Source organism: Lutra lutra, chromosome 14, assembly GCF_902655055.1.
Source record: "Lutra lutra chromosome 14, mLutLut1.2, whole genome shotgun sequence".
Classification (NCBI taxonomy): Eukaryota; Metazoa; Chordata; class Mammalia; order Carnivora; family Mustelidae; genus Lutra; species Lutra lutra.
In genome coordinates, this window is record NC_062291.1 from 63,392,747 (window position 1) to 63,410,423 (window position 17,677).

At 55.8% G+C, this 17,677-nt stretch overlaps 1 protein-coding gene across 8 annotated transcripts in view; it reads right to left on the reverse strand.

Moving 5' to 3' along the window:
- SH3PXD2A (SH3 and PX domains 2A) overlaps positions 1-17,677 on the reverse strand; it is a 236,766-nt gene that overhangs the window by 25,257 nt on the left and 193,832 nt on the right. For all 8 annotated transcript variants that reach the window (XM_047701410.1, XM_047701411.1, XM_047701408.1 and 5 more), the window contains one exon: positions 3,258-3,371. In XM_047701410.1, coding sequence (XP_047557366.1) covers positions 3,258-3,371 — 114 coding nt within the window. The remainder of the gene's footprint in view (positions 1-3,257; positions 3,372-17,677) is intronic.

Here is a 17,677-nt window from a genome sequence, read left to right on the forward strand (position 1 = left end):
ACCATCCAGACACACCAGAGCCAAGCCCTGCCAAAGCCTCCTGGGGAGCATTTGCTTTTCTTGAGGGAGGAGGGGGTGTCTCGTTTGACCTGCAACTGGTGAGGAGGAGGCCTGGACAAAAGGTTGGAGGTACGGATTCAGCGGAGGCCTCACTGCCAGGTTACTGTGTCACCTGGGGCAGGCCTCTGTCCTTCTCTAAACCTGTTCCCTCACTGACACCCCCACCCTGGCATCGGAGGGGACAAGGGACTTAACAGGTTCTGTGAAACAGATACGAGGTCCTGTTGGAGGCCAGATGGGAAGGACTCGGACAGCCGACCTCCTGGGCAGGTGTGTCCTGTGGGCTCCCCGTGGGCAGAGGGGTTCGGCTGACGCCCAGGCCGGGGGCCCCTTCGTAAGTGCTATTTCTGTAGTTGCAGCCATGCACAAGGACCGCTTCGCTGAAGCCTCACAAAAGCCCTGAGCTGTCGGCACCATCCCCACGTTAGAAACGGGAAGCCAGAGACACAGGGGTGTTAAGAAATCTGCTGAGTAACACAGCTAAGGGTTGGGGAGCACACAGATCAAGGCGGTCTGGCTCTGGAGCCCAGGCTCTCAGCCTAATGATGTTTTTCCCCTTTGACCCTGTGCCCCTTAGCCCACCGGCAACGGAAAGGGCCCCAACAAGGGGGTGGGTACCGATGCAAACCCACCAGGGAGGAAGGCTCCGGGGCATGGGGGCACGGGCAGAGACTCGGGTTCCAGTTCTGCCTGTCATGAACTGATCCATGGGCTCCATGGAGGGGACACCTCTCAGGACGTCTGGGAGGCAATGGATCAAGCACTTCACGGGAGCATCTGGCCAGTGTTGGGCGTGGCCATCATCATCATCATCAGTGGGTAAGAGGGTCTTCAACCTCCACCCTGGGCCTCCTACCTCCTACCACTAGCATTTCGGAGGAAGAGGAGTACAGGCCAGAATGTCTGATAAGAGAAATAAACCCAAATAGCCAACTGTCTCTTTTATCCAAAGCAATGAAACAAACACAAATCGTTAGGGGAGATTTGATGGGATGAAGGCTTCCAATTTCTCAGGACCCAGGGACCTACAATGGGATGGCAACAGGCCTGGAGAAGAGATGGCCAGAGAGGGGGACCCAGGTGGGCTAATCTCTTAGCCACACGGAGGTGGGTACAGAGAGAGACTGGTGGACACACCACAGGCGCTGGGGCCTTGGGCTGGGAGACGGAGCCCCGAGCCCTCCTGCCAAGTCGGGTGGAGATGCCCAAGGTTTGGTGATGAAATTCCCAGCTGCCCAGACGCTGCTGGGGGGACTGGCACGCCGGGTCCTACTGGAAGCATGCCAAGGAGTCTGTCTGAAAGAGGGTCACCCCGCGTGAACAGGCACACACAAATCTGTGCTGCCGCCTGATTGTTTGTCCAGCAAGGTCAAGGTCATCTGCCACTTGCTACTGCTCACCCTCTGCAAAGCTCTCTCTTCAAACCAGACAGGCTTCTTTGCACACGCACCTCTCCTGCTCCTTCCCGCCTACTCCGTGTCCTGTCCTCCCTCTCCTGATGTCTCTGCTGACATTCGTGGCATAGCCTTTTCAGGTGGGGCTCCCATTACACACACACACACACACACACACACACAGACACACACACCCCTCTCTCTCTCAGAGTTGCTTAAGAGCGAAATGCCTCACGGACAGACATAGTGTGCAGTGGTGAAGAGCACCGGGCCAGGAAGCTCAACCGAGCCTCAAGCCTTACGAGGACGAGCGTGCAGCTAACGCCCTGTGAGCCTCAGCTGCTGCATCTGGATAAAGGGGATGATAACGGTGCCTCCTGGGGGCGTGGGGAAGGCTTTTCAAGCGCCAGGCCACATACCTGGGAGTGAGTAAGACCTCAGTCTACACCCTGGGGATGGTTAGTCCTGAGAGATCCTGGGGTGAGGCCAGCATGAGGAAGTGGGAGGGAGGAGCTCGGGGGCTTACCTCCAGCGCCGCTGCAGAGACCCAGAGACGACGCTGGGCGCGGGCTCTGCCCCAGCGCTCTGCCGCAGCCAGGAAGGACCGACCACCCAGCCTGAACACGCAAACCCTTCCCGACAGAGCTTAATCGCTGGAAACCCCCGCAGGGGCTGCAGCCCTGGTCAAGGGACTGAAATGAAGCATTTACACGGGAGGAAGGGTAGGGCCGCAACCGCCCCAAGGAACTGACAGTCAAGGGGAGGCTGAACGGGCAGCTGGCGCTGTGCTTGGCGGGCTGCTTATTTTGGCCCGGGCAGCATGGAATGAAGGGTGTGTGTGTATGGCGGGGGAGGGGAGGGCAGGCGTGGAGGCGGGCCTCAGGCCCGGGTGACAGGCCTCCCTCGCCCTGGCGCTCAGACGGGCCCGTTTGGACCGTCCATACTGACCGTTAGGGCAAGCATTCCTGCCAGGACGTGGGGGTGCTGGCAGTCACTGGGAGCAGGAAGCCAGGAACTGAGGTGCTTCAGACTCACTGGGCTCCGGCGGCGTGCTCTGGCAAATACCTGAGTCCACAGACAGGCTACCCAGGCCAGCGCTGGCCTGGAGGGCTGGGGGGAGGGGCAGGCTCTTTGAAACCCAATGAGAAAACACCAGAAAAAACCCACCAGGCCCGAGCTCATCAGAGGGGCTGGTGGTGCAGAGGCCACCTTGCGGTTCCTGCTACACTGACAAAGGACTCAGTCCTGCGGTCTGCGTCTGTACTCTTGGCCAGGGCAACAGACGCCCAGAGCAGCAGAAGCTATGCACGCACAGCCCCCTGGGGTCATCCCTGCAGAAGAGAGCACGGCGTGGGGTTGGGGAGGCAAAGCTGGGGGTCTCTGTGGGGATCCCCCGAGGAACCAAGGGCTTCTGCAGGGAAAGGGAGCTTTGGGGTCCAGTCCTAAGACTGCTCTCTCCAGTCTCTGCCCAGAGTTGCCAAAGCCTGAGATTCACAGTCCAGGGAAATTTCTCCTCTTATGTGAGCCCATGTAGGGACAGCAGGGACAGACCTGGGAAGGGAGGTGAGCTCATCGGCTGGCCCCAGTGAGATGGGGTCCCCAGGGAAGGGGCTGGGACATGACCCAGCTCTCTTGAGCAGTTCTGATGGTTTTAGGGAGAAGAGTGGGAACGCTCCCTCCAGAAGAACTGGGTTCCCTCCAAGGGCCAGAAATGGGTGGAGGATCTCGAGGCAGCCTGGTCCCCACATGTGCCTCCTCATATGCCTCATTATCTCCCTGCCCCTTGAACCTGCAGGCCCTTACCTTCCCCAGTCTTGGACGTGTTGATGTCTGAGTCATCCCGAGTACCATTCTGGGCCTCCAGGTAGGTGGCAGGGACCCAGCCCTGCTCCTCAGAGGTGCTCACGAACCACCAGCCTGCAGAGGGGACAAGAGAAAACACAGTCATGAGTGCCCAGCGGGATGGGGGGCAGGAGGGGACAGGGCACAGAGCTAGACATCCTGGGCACCCAGCAAATGCCTGGGTCACGTCTGGCCTCCAGAAGCCTATGCTACACTGAGAAGAAGCCAAATGCATCCCCCGAGGGGAGGCCCCGATGGATAGTGATCCACACTTACACAAGTGATGGAAAAATTTAACAATGAGAATGAAACAAGGATATATCAAATGTGTGAAAATCACCCTGCAGGAAAGGCCGAGGACGCTCCGGCTAAACACAGAGACCATTCAGGTCTCTGAAACCCAGTGGAATTACTGGTGTGGTTGGAAGTTTAGCGTTCAAGGCTTTCAGAGGGATCCAGAGATAAATGCGTCACGGTGACCCACGGATGGTGGCTGCGCCCCTTTCCCCATCGCGGGTCAGTGGCATTTGTACTTCAGTGCTACTCACGGCTGCCCTTGACTGTGTTGACATGTCAGTCACCCTAAGCGGGCACCACACCCTTGAGCGACCCTTCACGATCATGGCCAAATGATCAAAGCTCACTGGTTTTCTTTCTTGTTCCGTAGCACATTCATTTATCACTTAAACAAATGTTGACCAAGCAAAGCACCCTGAGAACCCAGGTCCTGGGCCCCCACCCACTGCAGTCCGTCTCTTCTCAGAAGGTGCTCGTCACAGGACCTTGTCTTCGCCCCCATCCCACTCTGATCCTTCTCTACGCCCAAAGCCATCTGGCACCAATTCTCTTTTCTATCTACAACCGAGCTCTCTGTTTCCAAATATGGATGGTTCCCTGGCAAGACATCCTGGGCTTCTCCCGGGGCAGCCCAGAGACCCCAGAGACGGCAGGGAGTGGCTGCCTGGGGAGGAGGATACTGGGAGCCTCCTGGCTGCTCCTTGCTGGGAGGCAGAGGCAACTGCCTGAGGGACAGAGGAAAACAGTGGTGCTCCTGCACAGGCCCTTGCCATCCTGAGCCACCTCCAGGGTCTTCCGCTAGGTCCCCACTGCCTCACGGGACAGGCCTGGGGGAGCGAGCAGCCTGTGCTGCTGTCTTGAATGCCCACAGCACCTTGCCCTCCCAGGAGTTCCAGAACCCCCTGCATGCAGCTCTGCAAAGCCCCTGAGACAGTTAGGTCTGCACGCCACCATGATGACAGACGTGTGTCACTGCCTACTTGTCCACCCAGCACCAAGAGTGAACCCCAACGTAAACTATGGATCTCAGTGACTGGGATGTGTCAGCGCAGTTTCATCCATAACAAGTAGACCGCTCTAGTGTGGGGGTGGTAGAGTTCTATGCACGTGTAGGGGCAGGAAGCATACAGCAAATCCATTCTGCAGCTCGGCTTTGCTCCAGACTTAGAACTGCTCTAAAATACACCAGTCTTAACCAACAAACAGGGAAAGCCTTACACGAGCGGTCTGGAATTTCAAGGCCCAGGCCTCTTTGGCTCAGGGGCCTGAGCTGGGTCCCTGTCCCCTTTGCAACCCAGGGTGGATGCCTTCCCCCACTTCCACTCCCTCCCCCACCAGAGTCGGTCTTTCCCCAGAGTGGGATGCTGGGGGGCACATGAACATCCTGGGCCACCAAGGGGGCTCACTCCCTGGAGCAGCCTGGCTATGCTCCTAGGATCCTAGGCCACAAAGAAACCAGAAGGCGTGGACTCATAGGGGTCTTTTCCCCTTCTCTTGGCTTCTGGGGGAGCACTCTCTGGAACCCAGCCCCAGGGGCTCCTGTGCAGGCCCTGACCAGAGGCCATGCAAGAGGGTTCCCGCCTCAGAGCTTTTCCACCCCAAAGGTGGCTCTGCCTCCTTGACCGCAGGAGTGGGCACACCCGCTCCACCATCTGACCCATCTGCCCTCTCCCTGCACGCTGTAACGGTTCCAGGGCTTTCCCAAGAACCGACACGGGTGCTTTGGCGCGCTGAAGGCTCGGTCCCCCGTAAACCAGGAACTGCAGGGCTATGTGGGAAGACACGGAACCAGAGCCAAGTCAGTAAAGCGGCCGCGCAGTCCAGAGAGGGGGAAAGTCAGTCCTCACGAACATCATTCAGGCTTCAGGTTCCAAGTGGACTGAAGCTGGACCACCCTGCTGGGCGCCCAAACTACAGCGAGCCCTTGACCTTCCGTGTTATTTAATGAAGCCGGAGCAGGTATCGATCACCGGAACCTGAGTGTCCTCACTAACACCATCTCTACCCAGCAGCCACCAAGGTTCATGACCGAAGAAGGACCGCCATCGTGAGTCAAAGCTGGTGACAACATTCAAGTCCACGGGGTATCTGCCCCCACAGACCTCAGCAGGTGGGGACAGGACCTTCTGTTCTGAGCCACTCTCGGTAACCGGTACCTCCCCCAAATTCCCACTCAGCAGGATAACCTCCAAGAGCCCCAAAGAAGAGTCACCATAATTCCCAACGTGGAGTTACTTTCAGGAGGGTCTTAAAGGCTTGAGTCTCTCCCATGATCCCCAGGTCCAGGCCCCAATGCCGAAAGCACACAGGTTTTGGTTCCCGTACCTCCACGCCCTCACCAACGTGACCATCCCAGTTCTGTCCCCCAAAGCCAAGGCAAATCACAGTGGGCTAAGGAAGTCCCCTGAAGGCTTGCCATCAAAAGGGAGCTCTGCTTCCCAGGAGGGGGCTTCCCCAGGATGGGCCTGGGCTGAAGCCAGGGATCTTACAGTCATCGGAAAAAATGGGGATGTGCCCGAGAAACAGTGGAACTTGGAAGCATGCGTCTTGGTGAGGATTTGCCAAAATCCCTCCATGCGCAGCCCCTCCCAGCCTCGTCTATACCAAGGTGCGCCTCTGCCAAATCCACCCTCAGAAACAATCCCTTTCTGTCTCCACTGGGAGACTATTCCCTCCTTTCTCTGTATGAGCCCAGGGCTTCCCAGGAAAGCAGAGAACTTGGTGGTCGCTTGGATGGCCAAAATGTCTTCTAAGCCTTCTGTGTCTGGAATTTGGGCTCCACAAAGCCATCTTCAGTAGAGGCAAAGGAGGCAAGCCCCTCTGTGGGTACCAGGATGGCTGGGGCGGGGGGAGGAGGGGGTGGGAGGGAGAGATTTTCTCCATCAATCCCCACGGAGCTTGTCTCTGTCCTCACCTAGTGTGAACTGAGTCCCATCAGCCTACTGACCTCCTGTTTTCTCCCTCTCCCCCCAGCACCATACTGGGGACCAGCCCCTATATGGGCCTTTCCCCTTGGGTTCAAGAACTTCATAATCCCGGGGTTCAGGTCTCTTTGCTGCAGGCATTTTCTCCCCTATCCCCTTACTTCATCCTCTGAGAATCCTTCCTTGTACATCCTACTCTCTTCTTGTCCCCAGGAGCTGGAGTCCCTGACAGTTTTGCTGAGAACAATGGCCTGAGCTTCCACTCCAGCCCTGAAATGTGCAGAACTAGGCTGAGTGGCTCCGAGTCCCGGGTCGCTCCTACCTCAGGCCCTGCAGAGAAAAGCCTGCTCTTGGCGTGGCTGCAGGCCCCTCCACCGAGCAAAGACAGACAGGCTCCAACATTGCCCAGGTGGGCATGGGGGAATGTGGGCAGAGGTGCCCACCCCAGCTCCCTACAGACCTCCCAGGAGCCTGGCACGAGTCACACAGCTGGGCCTCTGGGGGAGGCTCCCTGGGCCCGCGCCCACCCACAGCTGCTGACAAGCCTCTCCCAGATGCCAGCAGCTCAGACGTCAGCTGCTGTAACTGGGGCTCCTGACCAAAGTCCCTTCTGCTCCACTAAGGAGCAATTAAAAGCCTGCACCCCTGGGGTTGGCGTGGCTGGCTAAGAGGGCTCCAGCATCAGCCAGCCCCTCGGGACTCCCTGGCTCACCTCCAGTGCCTACGGCATCCGCACTTCCACAGAGGCGGACACGTGTGGGCTGCATATGGGGGTAGGTGTGGACAAGGCTTTGTATTTCTGAGTACACGGGAGTGTGCTATGCCTGCATATGTATCTCCGTGGGGGTGTGCATTGGTTCTATGTGATGATTACGGTCAGACGCAATCTTTATATACGGTATTTAATCTTAAAGAATCTCATGAAGTGTTACTGTCATCACCATCCCCATTTTACAGGTGAGGAAACTGAGGAAAAGTTCATGATTAGGAAGAGGCAGAGCTGGACCTCAGTGAACCCAGGCAGTTGGGCGCCAGGGACAGTATCTTCATTGCAGAAGTAGATAAGGAATTTGTCTGGTGTGTGCACAAGGGCAGATGTGACTCCTTGAGAACACGTGCCCCTGGACACTGGTACATGATACCTGTCGCTGAGCGTGTAATTCCCGTGTGTGTATGCCAGGAACCGGGATACAGGGCTATGTGAACTTGAGTGTCTGTATACAGGGGATGGTTCTCTGGAAGTAGAAGGTAATACATTAGGGATCTAGGGTCCGAAAGACAAAGTCAGGTCCTAGCTTGCTACTTCCTGTGTGATCTTGGGCAAATCAGTAAACCTCTCTGAGTCTCAGTCTTCCCTCCCTAATATGGGGATGATTAATGGCGCTTACCTCCTAAGGTTTAAGAGGACAAATGAGATGAAAGTAGCTTAGCCTGGGGCCTAACCCGGACTTGGAGGTCAAAAACCTTGAGCTGTTATTAACGGGATGGTGGCTTTGATATTCCCCTAGGCTAACAGCACCACGGGTGCCCAGGTGCTGTCTGCCTGCAGAGTAGATCAGGAGATGCTCAGTACAGCCTGGTGAATGGACTTGTGTGTGTGTGTACGCGCGCGCTTGCATGCCCACGTACCCATGTAGCTAATCTGTGTCGTTCAGGGACTGCCTTCAGGGGTTCCAGAAGAATGGGAGGGGCTACCTTTTGCTCTTTCCTTAGCTGATGCAATTCATGAGAGCAAGCACGGTGGGAAATGGGGCCAGGGAGAGGTCTCTGCGGTTTCCCTCCCTGCTCCACACTCCGGGGTTATCCTCAGCCTGGCCCCTGTCCCTCAGCTCACACACAGCCCCAGGACAGAGGTCCTCCAGCTTCCTCTCCCCTGTCCTACTACCTCAGCAAGCCCTCCCCGACCGATCTCCAGATCCCAACAGCATCCCGAGCGTCAACCCCACAATTCCCAGCGGCTCACGCGCACGCACTTGGAGTACTGGTCTTGCTGAGACTGTAAGCACCATGCTTGCTTTGTCTCAGAGGGCGGAACTGAGCTTGCAGCAAGCACCCCGGCAAATGTGGAAACTGAGGCACTGGACCCAAGTGCTGGGGTCAGAGATCTGAGCCTGATCCCAGGCCTGCTGCCTCCACGCTCTGTGACCTCAGGAAAGAGACTGAACCTGTTGCACGAGGACTTCATCTGTAAGACCACCTTCTGCCTTGCAGGCTAGAGGGAGGATGGAGAAGGCCAAGAATGCACGGAGGGTCTGGCACAGCAGGTGTCCACTGAACGGAAGCGATAAGCTTTATTGGGGGACTAAAGCCCCAGGATGTAGAAGGTTGGGTGGCCAGCACTCACAGATGTCCAGGGGCCCGAGTCACCTCTGCATTTTTTCACGTCCCCAGGAAGATGGGTCTGTGCTCCAAGTGGGCCTGTCAGCCTTCCTCTCTCCATCCTCTCCGCCTTCGTTCTTGGGAGAGGAAATGTGGTGAGGTTTCATGAAAGGGCCTATCACCAGACTGAGGAAGTGGCCAGAGATGGTCTCAGACTGGGGGAGGGCGGTTCGGCCCAGCTGCCAAATTCGGCCTTGTCCTGAGAAGTCAACTCTTGTTTCCAGGCAGAAGGGGAGGAAGCTCTTTTTTGGAAGGAGGTGGGGAACAGAGAACTTAGTGGAACAGGAGATGGTAAAGACCCCCAAAGGGCCTGGACTGGCATGGAGTCCCCTCTGCAGACCCCTGCCCTCCAGCCTGGCAGCCAGGTCCCCCCATCCCTGGCAGGGGACAGGAGAGGGGCGACCATGCCTGCTCTGTGTGGGAAGCTGAGAACTGTGGCAGAGGGGCTCTGAGAAGGGAACCCCCCCCACCACTGCCACTGGAAGTAGGAGAAGTGTTTGTTCTGAGGGTGCTAGGTGTGATCTTTGGAGCTAAGTCCCCAGACTGGAGAAGCTGTCTGGGAGAATCCCTGGCTGGCCCGTCGCCTGAACACTCCTTCTCTGAGGGCCGTGTCTCCACAGCGCCAGAACGATGTCATTCAGCTAGGCTGCCCTCACCAGAGGGCAAAGGCCCAGAAAGAACAGCAATGTCACCTGTCATAGCCAACTCTGCTTGCGGGCCTCTGTAAGAACCCACTTCACAGTGGCCCAGGGACTGAGGGGGCAGAAGGCCACACCGGGCAGCCCGGACAGCACCTCCAGCTCAGGGTAGGGAAGGCGACCCCCAACCCCAAGAGGGAAAAGCTTCGTTCGGCTCAGAAGCCAGACCCTCCCTCTTTCCAGGCTGAGCATAATCCTCAGATGTTGGGCCAGTTTCAAAGCCCTCTAAAATGGACTCTAACTGGGGCTGGGCGATGCTAGCATTGGGGGAGGGACAGAAAGAGTGGAGAGGAAATGGAGACAGAGAGAGAGAGAGAGAGAGAGTCAGATGTAGGGATGGACAAAAGGTGGGGATAGGAGGACTTGGGCCAGGGGCCAGAGCCTTAAACATCTCCAAGAGGGGGCTGAGCCTGGCCAAGGCCAACAGGAAGTGATGGGCACTCCCAGGCCACTGCTGTCCCCAGGCTGACCAGGCCACAATGGCCTCCTTAACGAGAGCAGATAATGAGCTCTTTAGGGCCAGAGGAGGCCAGCTGCACACAATTAGGTTGTTAATAAAGTCTTCTGAGGTCACAGCTCAGCCTAGGACAAAACAGCTGGTGGGGGAGGGGACCCTGCTCCTTCCTCCCTGAAGTTCTCCCTGTTCTTCAAGGTGTTGTCCTCCAGGAGGCCTTCCCTGACTGCCCCTTGCCTTCCTGGCCCTGCTCACCCCAGGATTCAGCCCATGGGCACAACTTAGTCCTTCCAAGACCTCAGTTTGGACCCCGGCTTCACCATGTCCTAGCTGTGCCCTGGAACAGGTTGCTGGCCTCCCTAGGGCCTTGTCATACCAGGGTACTATGATCTGCTTGTGGGACAGCCTGACATCGGCGACACGCACTGTACTCCACAACCAACGGCCTACCCAGCATCTCATCTGTGCTGGGCATTCCAGGCATGGGGGTGCTATGGAGATCACACGGGTCTCAGGTGCTCTCCCCACCTGCCCCCTGCATGGCACACAGGATGAGCCCAAGCACAGCCAGTGTCCTGGTGCCGAGGCCAGCAGGACAGGGCCGGGTTCTCCTCCAGAGGGTGACAGGCAGGGAATCTCAATTCCAAGTCTGGGAGAGCCCAGCAGACTTTAGGCTCCCTCCTCCAGGACCTTCGCAGGGTCTAACAGGTTCAGGCAGAGAGGGGCATCCCTGGAAAGCTACTGCAAGGCTGGGCCTCGGTGGAGGCAAGGGTGTGCCAGCAGGGTGGGGTGGGAGACAGAGCTAGGGACCCCAGAGGCAAGGTACGGGCTCAGACTCGAGCTCCCTTGACAGTGCCCTGTCCAGGCAGTCGCATATTCTTCCCCTGCAGTGGTTTGGAGAGGGGTGGGGCGGGGGGGGGGGGGAGAGAAGGGTCAATAAGGTAGCGAGGATTTGGGAGCCCTGAATGGGGGCGTGGTGCCGAGAAGGGGAAGGGTGTTGAAGGGGGCCTGGCCAGGCACCTGGGACCGTGCTGCCCACCCCGCCACACCATACCTGGTACACAGCTGGGCCCGCAGGGACTGCTTCTGCCCTGGATCTGCCCTGACCCCTTTGCCATGACCTCGGGCCAGATGGGAGGTTTTGACCTGAGAGGGACCAGAGACACTGGAAGGGCTGGCCGCCCATAATTATGCTGTGCCTTTAAGAACAACGAAAGGCAGCCCACCCTCGGCCAGGCCTCCCCTGGCCAGAAGGCTGTCACGGAGGCCTCTTGCCAAGACACACTCCAGCTCACAGCACGCGGCTGCCTCGCTCCAAAGCAAACAGGAGAGGGTAAGGGCTCCCCCAGTCTCTCCCAGAGCACCCCCACAGCCTCTGCCTTCCTGCCTGACCCATTCTTCTTGCTCCATCTCTGGCACCTATCCCTGCTCTGCTGCCCATGGCCCTCCCTTCCCCCAGATGGGGCTCTCAGGCCAGCGGGGCCCCAGAAACTTCCCTGGGCGCCTGAGGCCCGGATTCCAAGACCATTAGCACAAGCCACTACGTCAGTTTGGAAGGCTCCGTGGCGTCCATGGCGAGAAGACAGCAAGCACTGGGCTGCTCCCCCTAACTCAGACCCAGCCGGCCGAGCTCACTGGATGGGCCCAGAAGGCTGGGGCTATGGGTGAGGCACCCAGGAGAAGGCCTGGCTACTGAATGTTTGCAGGCAGAGTGGGGGCACGTGATAAAATGACAAGTACAAGAGAACCATGGTTTTAAGCAAGGACTCTAGAGTTGAGCTGCCTGTGTTTCAGTCCCAGCCCTGCTACCAACTGGCTGCTTGAATTTGAGCCAACTGCCTCAATCTCCTCATCTGTAAAATGGACCTACAGTAGCACTTCTATTGCCCAGTGTTGTAAAGGGTACAGGAGTTAACCTACAAGAAGTGTTCAGAATCAGGCCTGGTTCCCAGCAAGGCCCATCAAAGAGCTATTATTAAAGTTGAAGTGTAAGCTGCAGGGATTTTTTTTTTTTTTTTTTTTTTAAAGATTTTATTTATTTATTTGACAGAGAGAGATCACAAGTAGACGGAGAGGCAGGCAGAGAGAGAGAGAGAGGGAAGCAGGCTTCTCGCTGAGCAGAGAGCCCGATGTGGGACTCGATCCCAGGACCCTGAGATCATGACCCGAGCCGAAGGCAGCGGCTTAACCCACTGAGCCACCCAGGCGCCCCAACTGCAGGGATTTTTAAGGAAGGAAGCATGACCTCACTGCCCCTCAGTGAGTAGGGCTAGGGCTGTGCAGAGAGGCAGGTGGGTCTTGGGTGTCTGGAGTCTCAAGGAGAGAGTCTCTCTTGGTGTCCCTGTCACTGGCCCTTGACCTTGGCTGGTCTCTACTGAAAGCGGGGTCTGGTTCTGTGCCTGGCCTGGGTGCAGGTGGGGGCCGGGTGAAGTAGAGAATGCAAGATGGCCCAAGGCCCTTCCAGAAACAGCAGAGCAGGGTGGGCCAGACAGCCCCATGCCACAGATGTGTCAGTTGTTGCTACGTTTGCTGAAGGAACTACAGACATCAGGGATGAAACTGAGTAGCCAGGGAAGAATTCCCAGAGTCCTGAACTGAACCTCAGATCCCATCTGGAGAGGAGGGGAGGAAGGGGGCATCCTGGTGGGAGAAACAGGACAGGCAGAGGCGGTGGGAACACGTGTGGCCCAACCCAGTAATACACATGGTGCTCCAGGGTGGGGATCTTGTCAGATGAACTTGGGGCCCGCTCACCTTCAACGTCACAAGGGAGGGGTGGGCTTCTGAGAATCCCATCAGGTAGGTTAGAGCCTCCCAGGCATGTGCCTAAAATAATGCTCAGGGTGATGGTAGTAACAACTTGCCTGATGTCCCAGGCAAGAGCAAGAGGTAAGTAGAAACAGGGCACAGTGCTGCGAGGCTGACTCAAGAGAGAGGAAGGGGGTCTGTGGGACTCCTGTTCACAGCCAGGCCATTTTCTCTCAAGCAGCAGGGCACCCACACTAGAAAGTGCTGACCAGGAGGCGGGGTGGGCCAATGGACCTGTGGGGCAGGGATGGGAGCGTTACAGAGGATGGAGACCAAACTGAGAGGATGCTCTCCACAAGCTCTCATTAGCTTGTGTGAGACCAGGTCCGGAGAGCACTTGACAGAGAGCCCGCCAGGCCACCAGCACGGGTCCAGGAAGACACAGACAGGGGAGCAAGGCCAGAGGACACAGCACGGGCAAAAGTGCCAACTTCCAAGGAAGATGAATTCCACAGTAGAGATGAGCAACCTCAAGGCTAGTTCTTGATGGAGTGAAACGTGGATGCCTCGAGGGATGGCTGGAGAGCCCGCAAGGGGGTTCTGAGCATTCCCAAGACAGCCCTGAGCAGAAAGACACAACAGGAAGGAAGGGGGCCAGACCCTGCTGGCTTCTGATAACGAGCGAACCGCTGGCCTGGCGGGTCTGGGATGTGTCATAGCTGAGCCATCCAGGCCTTGGGGCTCTCACGACCCCCCTGGGGGCGGCAGGGCTGCGCCGAGAGATTCACAGCTGAGAGCGGACCGTTTCGAAAGAGTGTGTGATGATTCGCTGGCTACAGCCTAGACGGGGGCTCTGCTGGGAGCCTGTCCTGCTGCATGTTTTCATCAGTCCCAAGATGAGGAAAGAGGGGCTAAGCAGGGAGCAGCATTGCATTTGCTGAAAGCTGTGCCGGGATTAGGAGCTACCCTTGCCCCCGAAAGTCTGAACAGATGGTAATGACAGGTCAACTGTGACAAGATGAAAAGGGTAGATAGACCAGAGGACAGGCAATCTTATCATCTTATAATTGATCGTGCAAACGTTCTGGCGTGAAAGGAGTGTGCTAGTCACAACTCTGCTGAAATACTAGGTGCCACCTGGGAGGGACCCGGGCAGTTGGGGAGCGTGGGAATCCCTACTCAAGGGTGAGGGTAAGAAAGGTCCTGGGGTTTGGGCAGACTGCGAGTTCAGTGAGTCCTCTGTCTCCAGGTCTGGGAAATCTCAGGCTGCACGAGGAGACCTCTGGAATGGGTGACCTACCCGGGGTGCCAAGCTTAGAAGGGCCAGCGGCAGGATGAGCACCCGGGGCTGACTCCCTGGGCAGCAACCAAGCACACAGCTCCCTTTAGGAAGGACTCCAGCTGCCGCTTCCTTTGCAGAAGATGACCAATGCCACGTGTTCCATTAGTTCCCCCAATTTCCACCGGACAGATGAGCCAGGGAAACCAGCCTCCTCTCTCTGCTTCTCCTTTCTACAGTGTCTACAAATCAGACTCAGTTCTCAGCCGGCAAGGGCGTGGCTCGCTCGCCCGGCCACCTCCCCACCCCCGACCCCGCCTTCTGGCCCTTCCATCCGGCCGCACCCAGGAGGGGGCTAACAGGTGGTTTCCCGGCCCCATCTCCAGATCGCCTCTCTTTCTCTCACCCTCTCTAAGCCCACATGGCAGGGCAAGGCAGGGCGCTCAGGCTGCTCATTTTTCTGGCGCGAGATCCTACCCAAAGGCTTTGCCAGCAGACAGGGACTTCAGATCAGCGTTTCTCAACCTCAGAGGCCTCCCTGCTATGCAGGCCTTCTGCCATACCCTTGTGCTACGTATACTGTGGTTCACAGAGTAAATATATACTTGAAGCAATGGCCTTTTTTCCCCCCTCTAACTTCAAGCAAATAATTTGTTTAGGAAACTTCAGATCACCACCATGAATAAACAGGACCACCAGCCCCAACCATAAAATTACCAAGAACAAAGCGATATAGGAAATCTGAGCTGTGCTGAGTCTGAAGAGGGCTGCGCCTATAGCCTGTTCCCCCTTTGTTATGAAAAGAGATTTACTGGAGATGGGTCCAAGACAGTGGACCATCAAGCTGAGGTTGAAATCAGAAGGCTTGGACGGGAATGGGAACAGGACAAAGTCCGCTCACTGTGTGTTGTGGAAGTACTTAGCACTGGCTCTCTGCACCGTCGTAAGTCAGGCCATGTACCACGGTGTTGCGTGGCCAACATTTTTAGGAAGCCCACTTAGGGCTACGGTGATATTTTTCACTCCAAATGGCCGAATGAAAAGGCTGAAGTGTCCTTATTGGTGAGACTAGTATATTACATAGCGTGTGCTGATGAGGGCGGTGGCGAGAAATCAAAGAGAAAAGGGTGGCCAGAACCTAGCAGTGTGTCTAGTACCTTCTATGTGTGTTTCCAGTCTGGAGAGAAGAGTGGAGGGAATCCTCTGTAGCTGGTACCCATCTCTGGAAATAGGAGTCATCTGTATTTTTACACTATCTGACTTCAGTGCCGGAGAAGTATAGATGGAGGAGTTTATGTATTTTTTCCCTTTTCTCTTTCTGCCAACAATGGAGGCTTCTTGGCCCCAGAACTGAGTTGGCTTTAACTACAAGCCTTAGGCTGACAACCCTCCCCTCACTCCCAGCTGAGTTCAGCCCTTCTTCAGTTGGGGCAAAAATAAAACGGGGGCAATTTCAACTTTAAAGACCATCTCCATAAACAAAACAAACCCACTCCACAATTTGTCTAGGGCATTCCTCCCTCCAAACCCTCCTGATTTAATTTCTGGGGAATTTTAAATAGAGGCCTTGCAAAATTCTGTACCACCTGACGTCAACAGCTCTCTGACAACGTGGATTCCTCATCGCTGTGTGGGGAACAGCCGCCACCAATACTGAGCTGAGGCTTTTCCAGGCTCCTTTCCCAGTTGGAATTTGGGAGCCACTGGTGTCACTCTGGGAGACTGTGGCAGAAGGAGAATACCCAGGGGTGTCTCACTTGGGGTCCTATGACTCCCTTGCCCGAACCTTGGGCATTAGATATACAGAGGAGCTATCCAAGGGGTATGTACTAGTGTGTGCTTTCAGAGAAAAATGGAAATACCTTCATGTTTTAAAAGGGATTTTTTTGGGGGGGGCGCCTGGGCAGCTCAGTTGCTTAAGTGTCTGCCTTACGCTCAGGCCATGATCTCAGGGTTCTGGGATCAAGTCCCACATCGAGCTCCCCGCTCAGCAGCAAGTCTGCTTCTCCTTCTTCCTCTCTTTCTGTGAACTCTCTCGCTTTCACTCTCTCCCAAAAAAATAAAATATTTTTTTTAAAAAGGCATTTTCCTATGCTATATGACACGGAAAGCCAATATTCCTTGGCGTAAACAGAAGATAAGTGGAAAAATGCATACACGGAAATGACAATGCTATAGACCTCCAGTAAGATAGTAAGATGAGCTCTAGCAAGACACTAAGGCTACAGCCAGATTTTCTAACAAATATTGAAAGAAGCAGGCAATGTCCACAAATGTTAATAACACAGAGGCCCCAAACAGACACTTTACCCTTGACCTAACATGGAGTGAAAGAGAAGTCAAGACCATAACCTTCTTGTGACGGGACTCCATGCCATTTAATGCCGTGACCACCACATGTTTCTAGGACCCACTCTCTGGGAAACACTGAGCTTGCAGAAGGAGCCTTGGGTTAAGAATAGGCAGCCCCTTGAATCAAATCCAAGCTTGGCTACTAGCAAGCTTTGAGGTCTCACGCCAACAATTTACCCTTCTGAAACTCAGTTTCTTCTTCGGAAAAATGGAAACAAAGCTGCCTGGCCTACCTAGCCCTAGAGAGCCACTCTGAAATAACAGATGGGAAAAAAGCTTTGAAAAGTCTAGGGGTTGTAGGTAAATGGGGGCGGATGGGTTATTATTCCAAGCGACTCCTATCCCCGCTTCCCTGATACAAGTCACTGCCCCAGACTGGACGGTGGCCCGCCCCATCTATCAGGAAAGAGAAAATGAATATATCACATCACCATTTTTTTCCAACCTTCCCAGTAACCACAACATGGGTTTCCAAATATTACCCCTATTTTATAGAAATGGAAACTGAGGATCAAAATGGCCACATACTGTCTCCCCAACGGCAGAGCAGATTCTGAACACAAGCCTTCCATGCAGCCTGGGAGGAAATGCCCTCTATCTTGCTCTTACTGTGCACAACCAGCAGACCCCACAAGTGTGGGTTTCCTGGATCCATCGGTCGCTGTGCCCAGGCCCCGTCTTTCAAAGCCACTGCCTTTGCCATGTTCCCGTGAATCCTTGCCAGCTGTATTTTGCTCTCTTGCCCTTGTGCTCCCCCAGCACCCCAACCTTAGGTTTGTGTTGGCTGCCTCCCCTAGCTAGACCAAGAGCTCTCTGGGGACAAAGGCCAAGTCTTGCTCATCCTGGCATCCTCTCAAGCCCTGGTCGGGTTCTGTGTTTCAGAAAAAGAAGGGGCTCATTGTTGAAAATGAAATGCCATGATACATGTACACAAGACTTCTCCTTTCTTCTTGGCTTCTCCAACCACACACTGCAGTCTCTCCTGCTTCCTTATCCTCAAGTAGCTCTCCAGTCCAACTCTTGAGGTCAGTGCAGGGTCTGCGGTGGGCTTCTTTCCAGCCCTCCTCCCTCTGGCCTGGGGCCTTCTGCCCTGATCGAGTCCAGTAGTGTGAATCAGCCCCTGGGTGGCATTCCCTCCTCCAGCCCCCCAAATTTGTGGCTCACCTAGGAGAATTTGCCCCCAGGAACCTGAGACCAGGAGATTTTTGGTGCTTGTTCCATCTCTTGCCTGAGATTACCCAGAAAGCTAA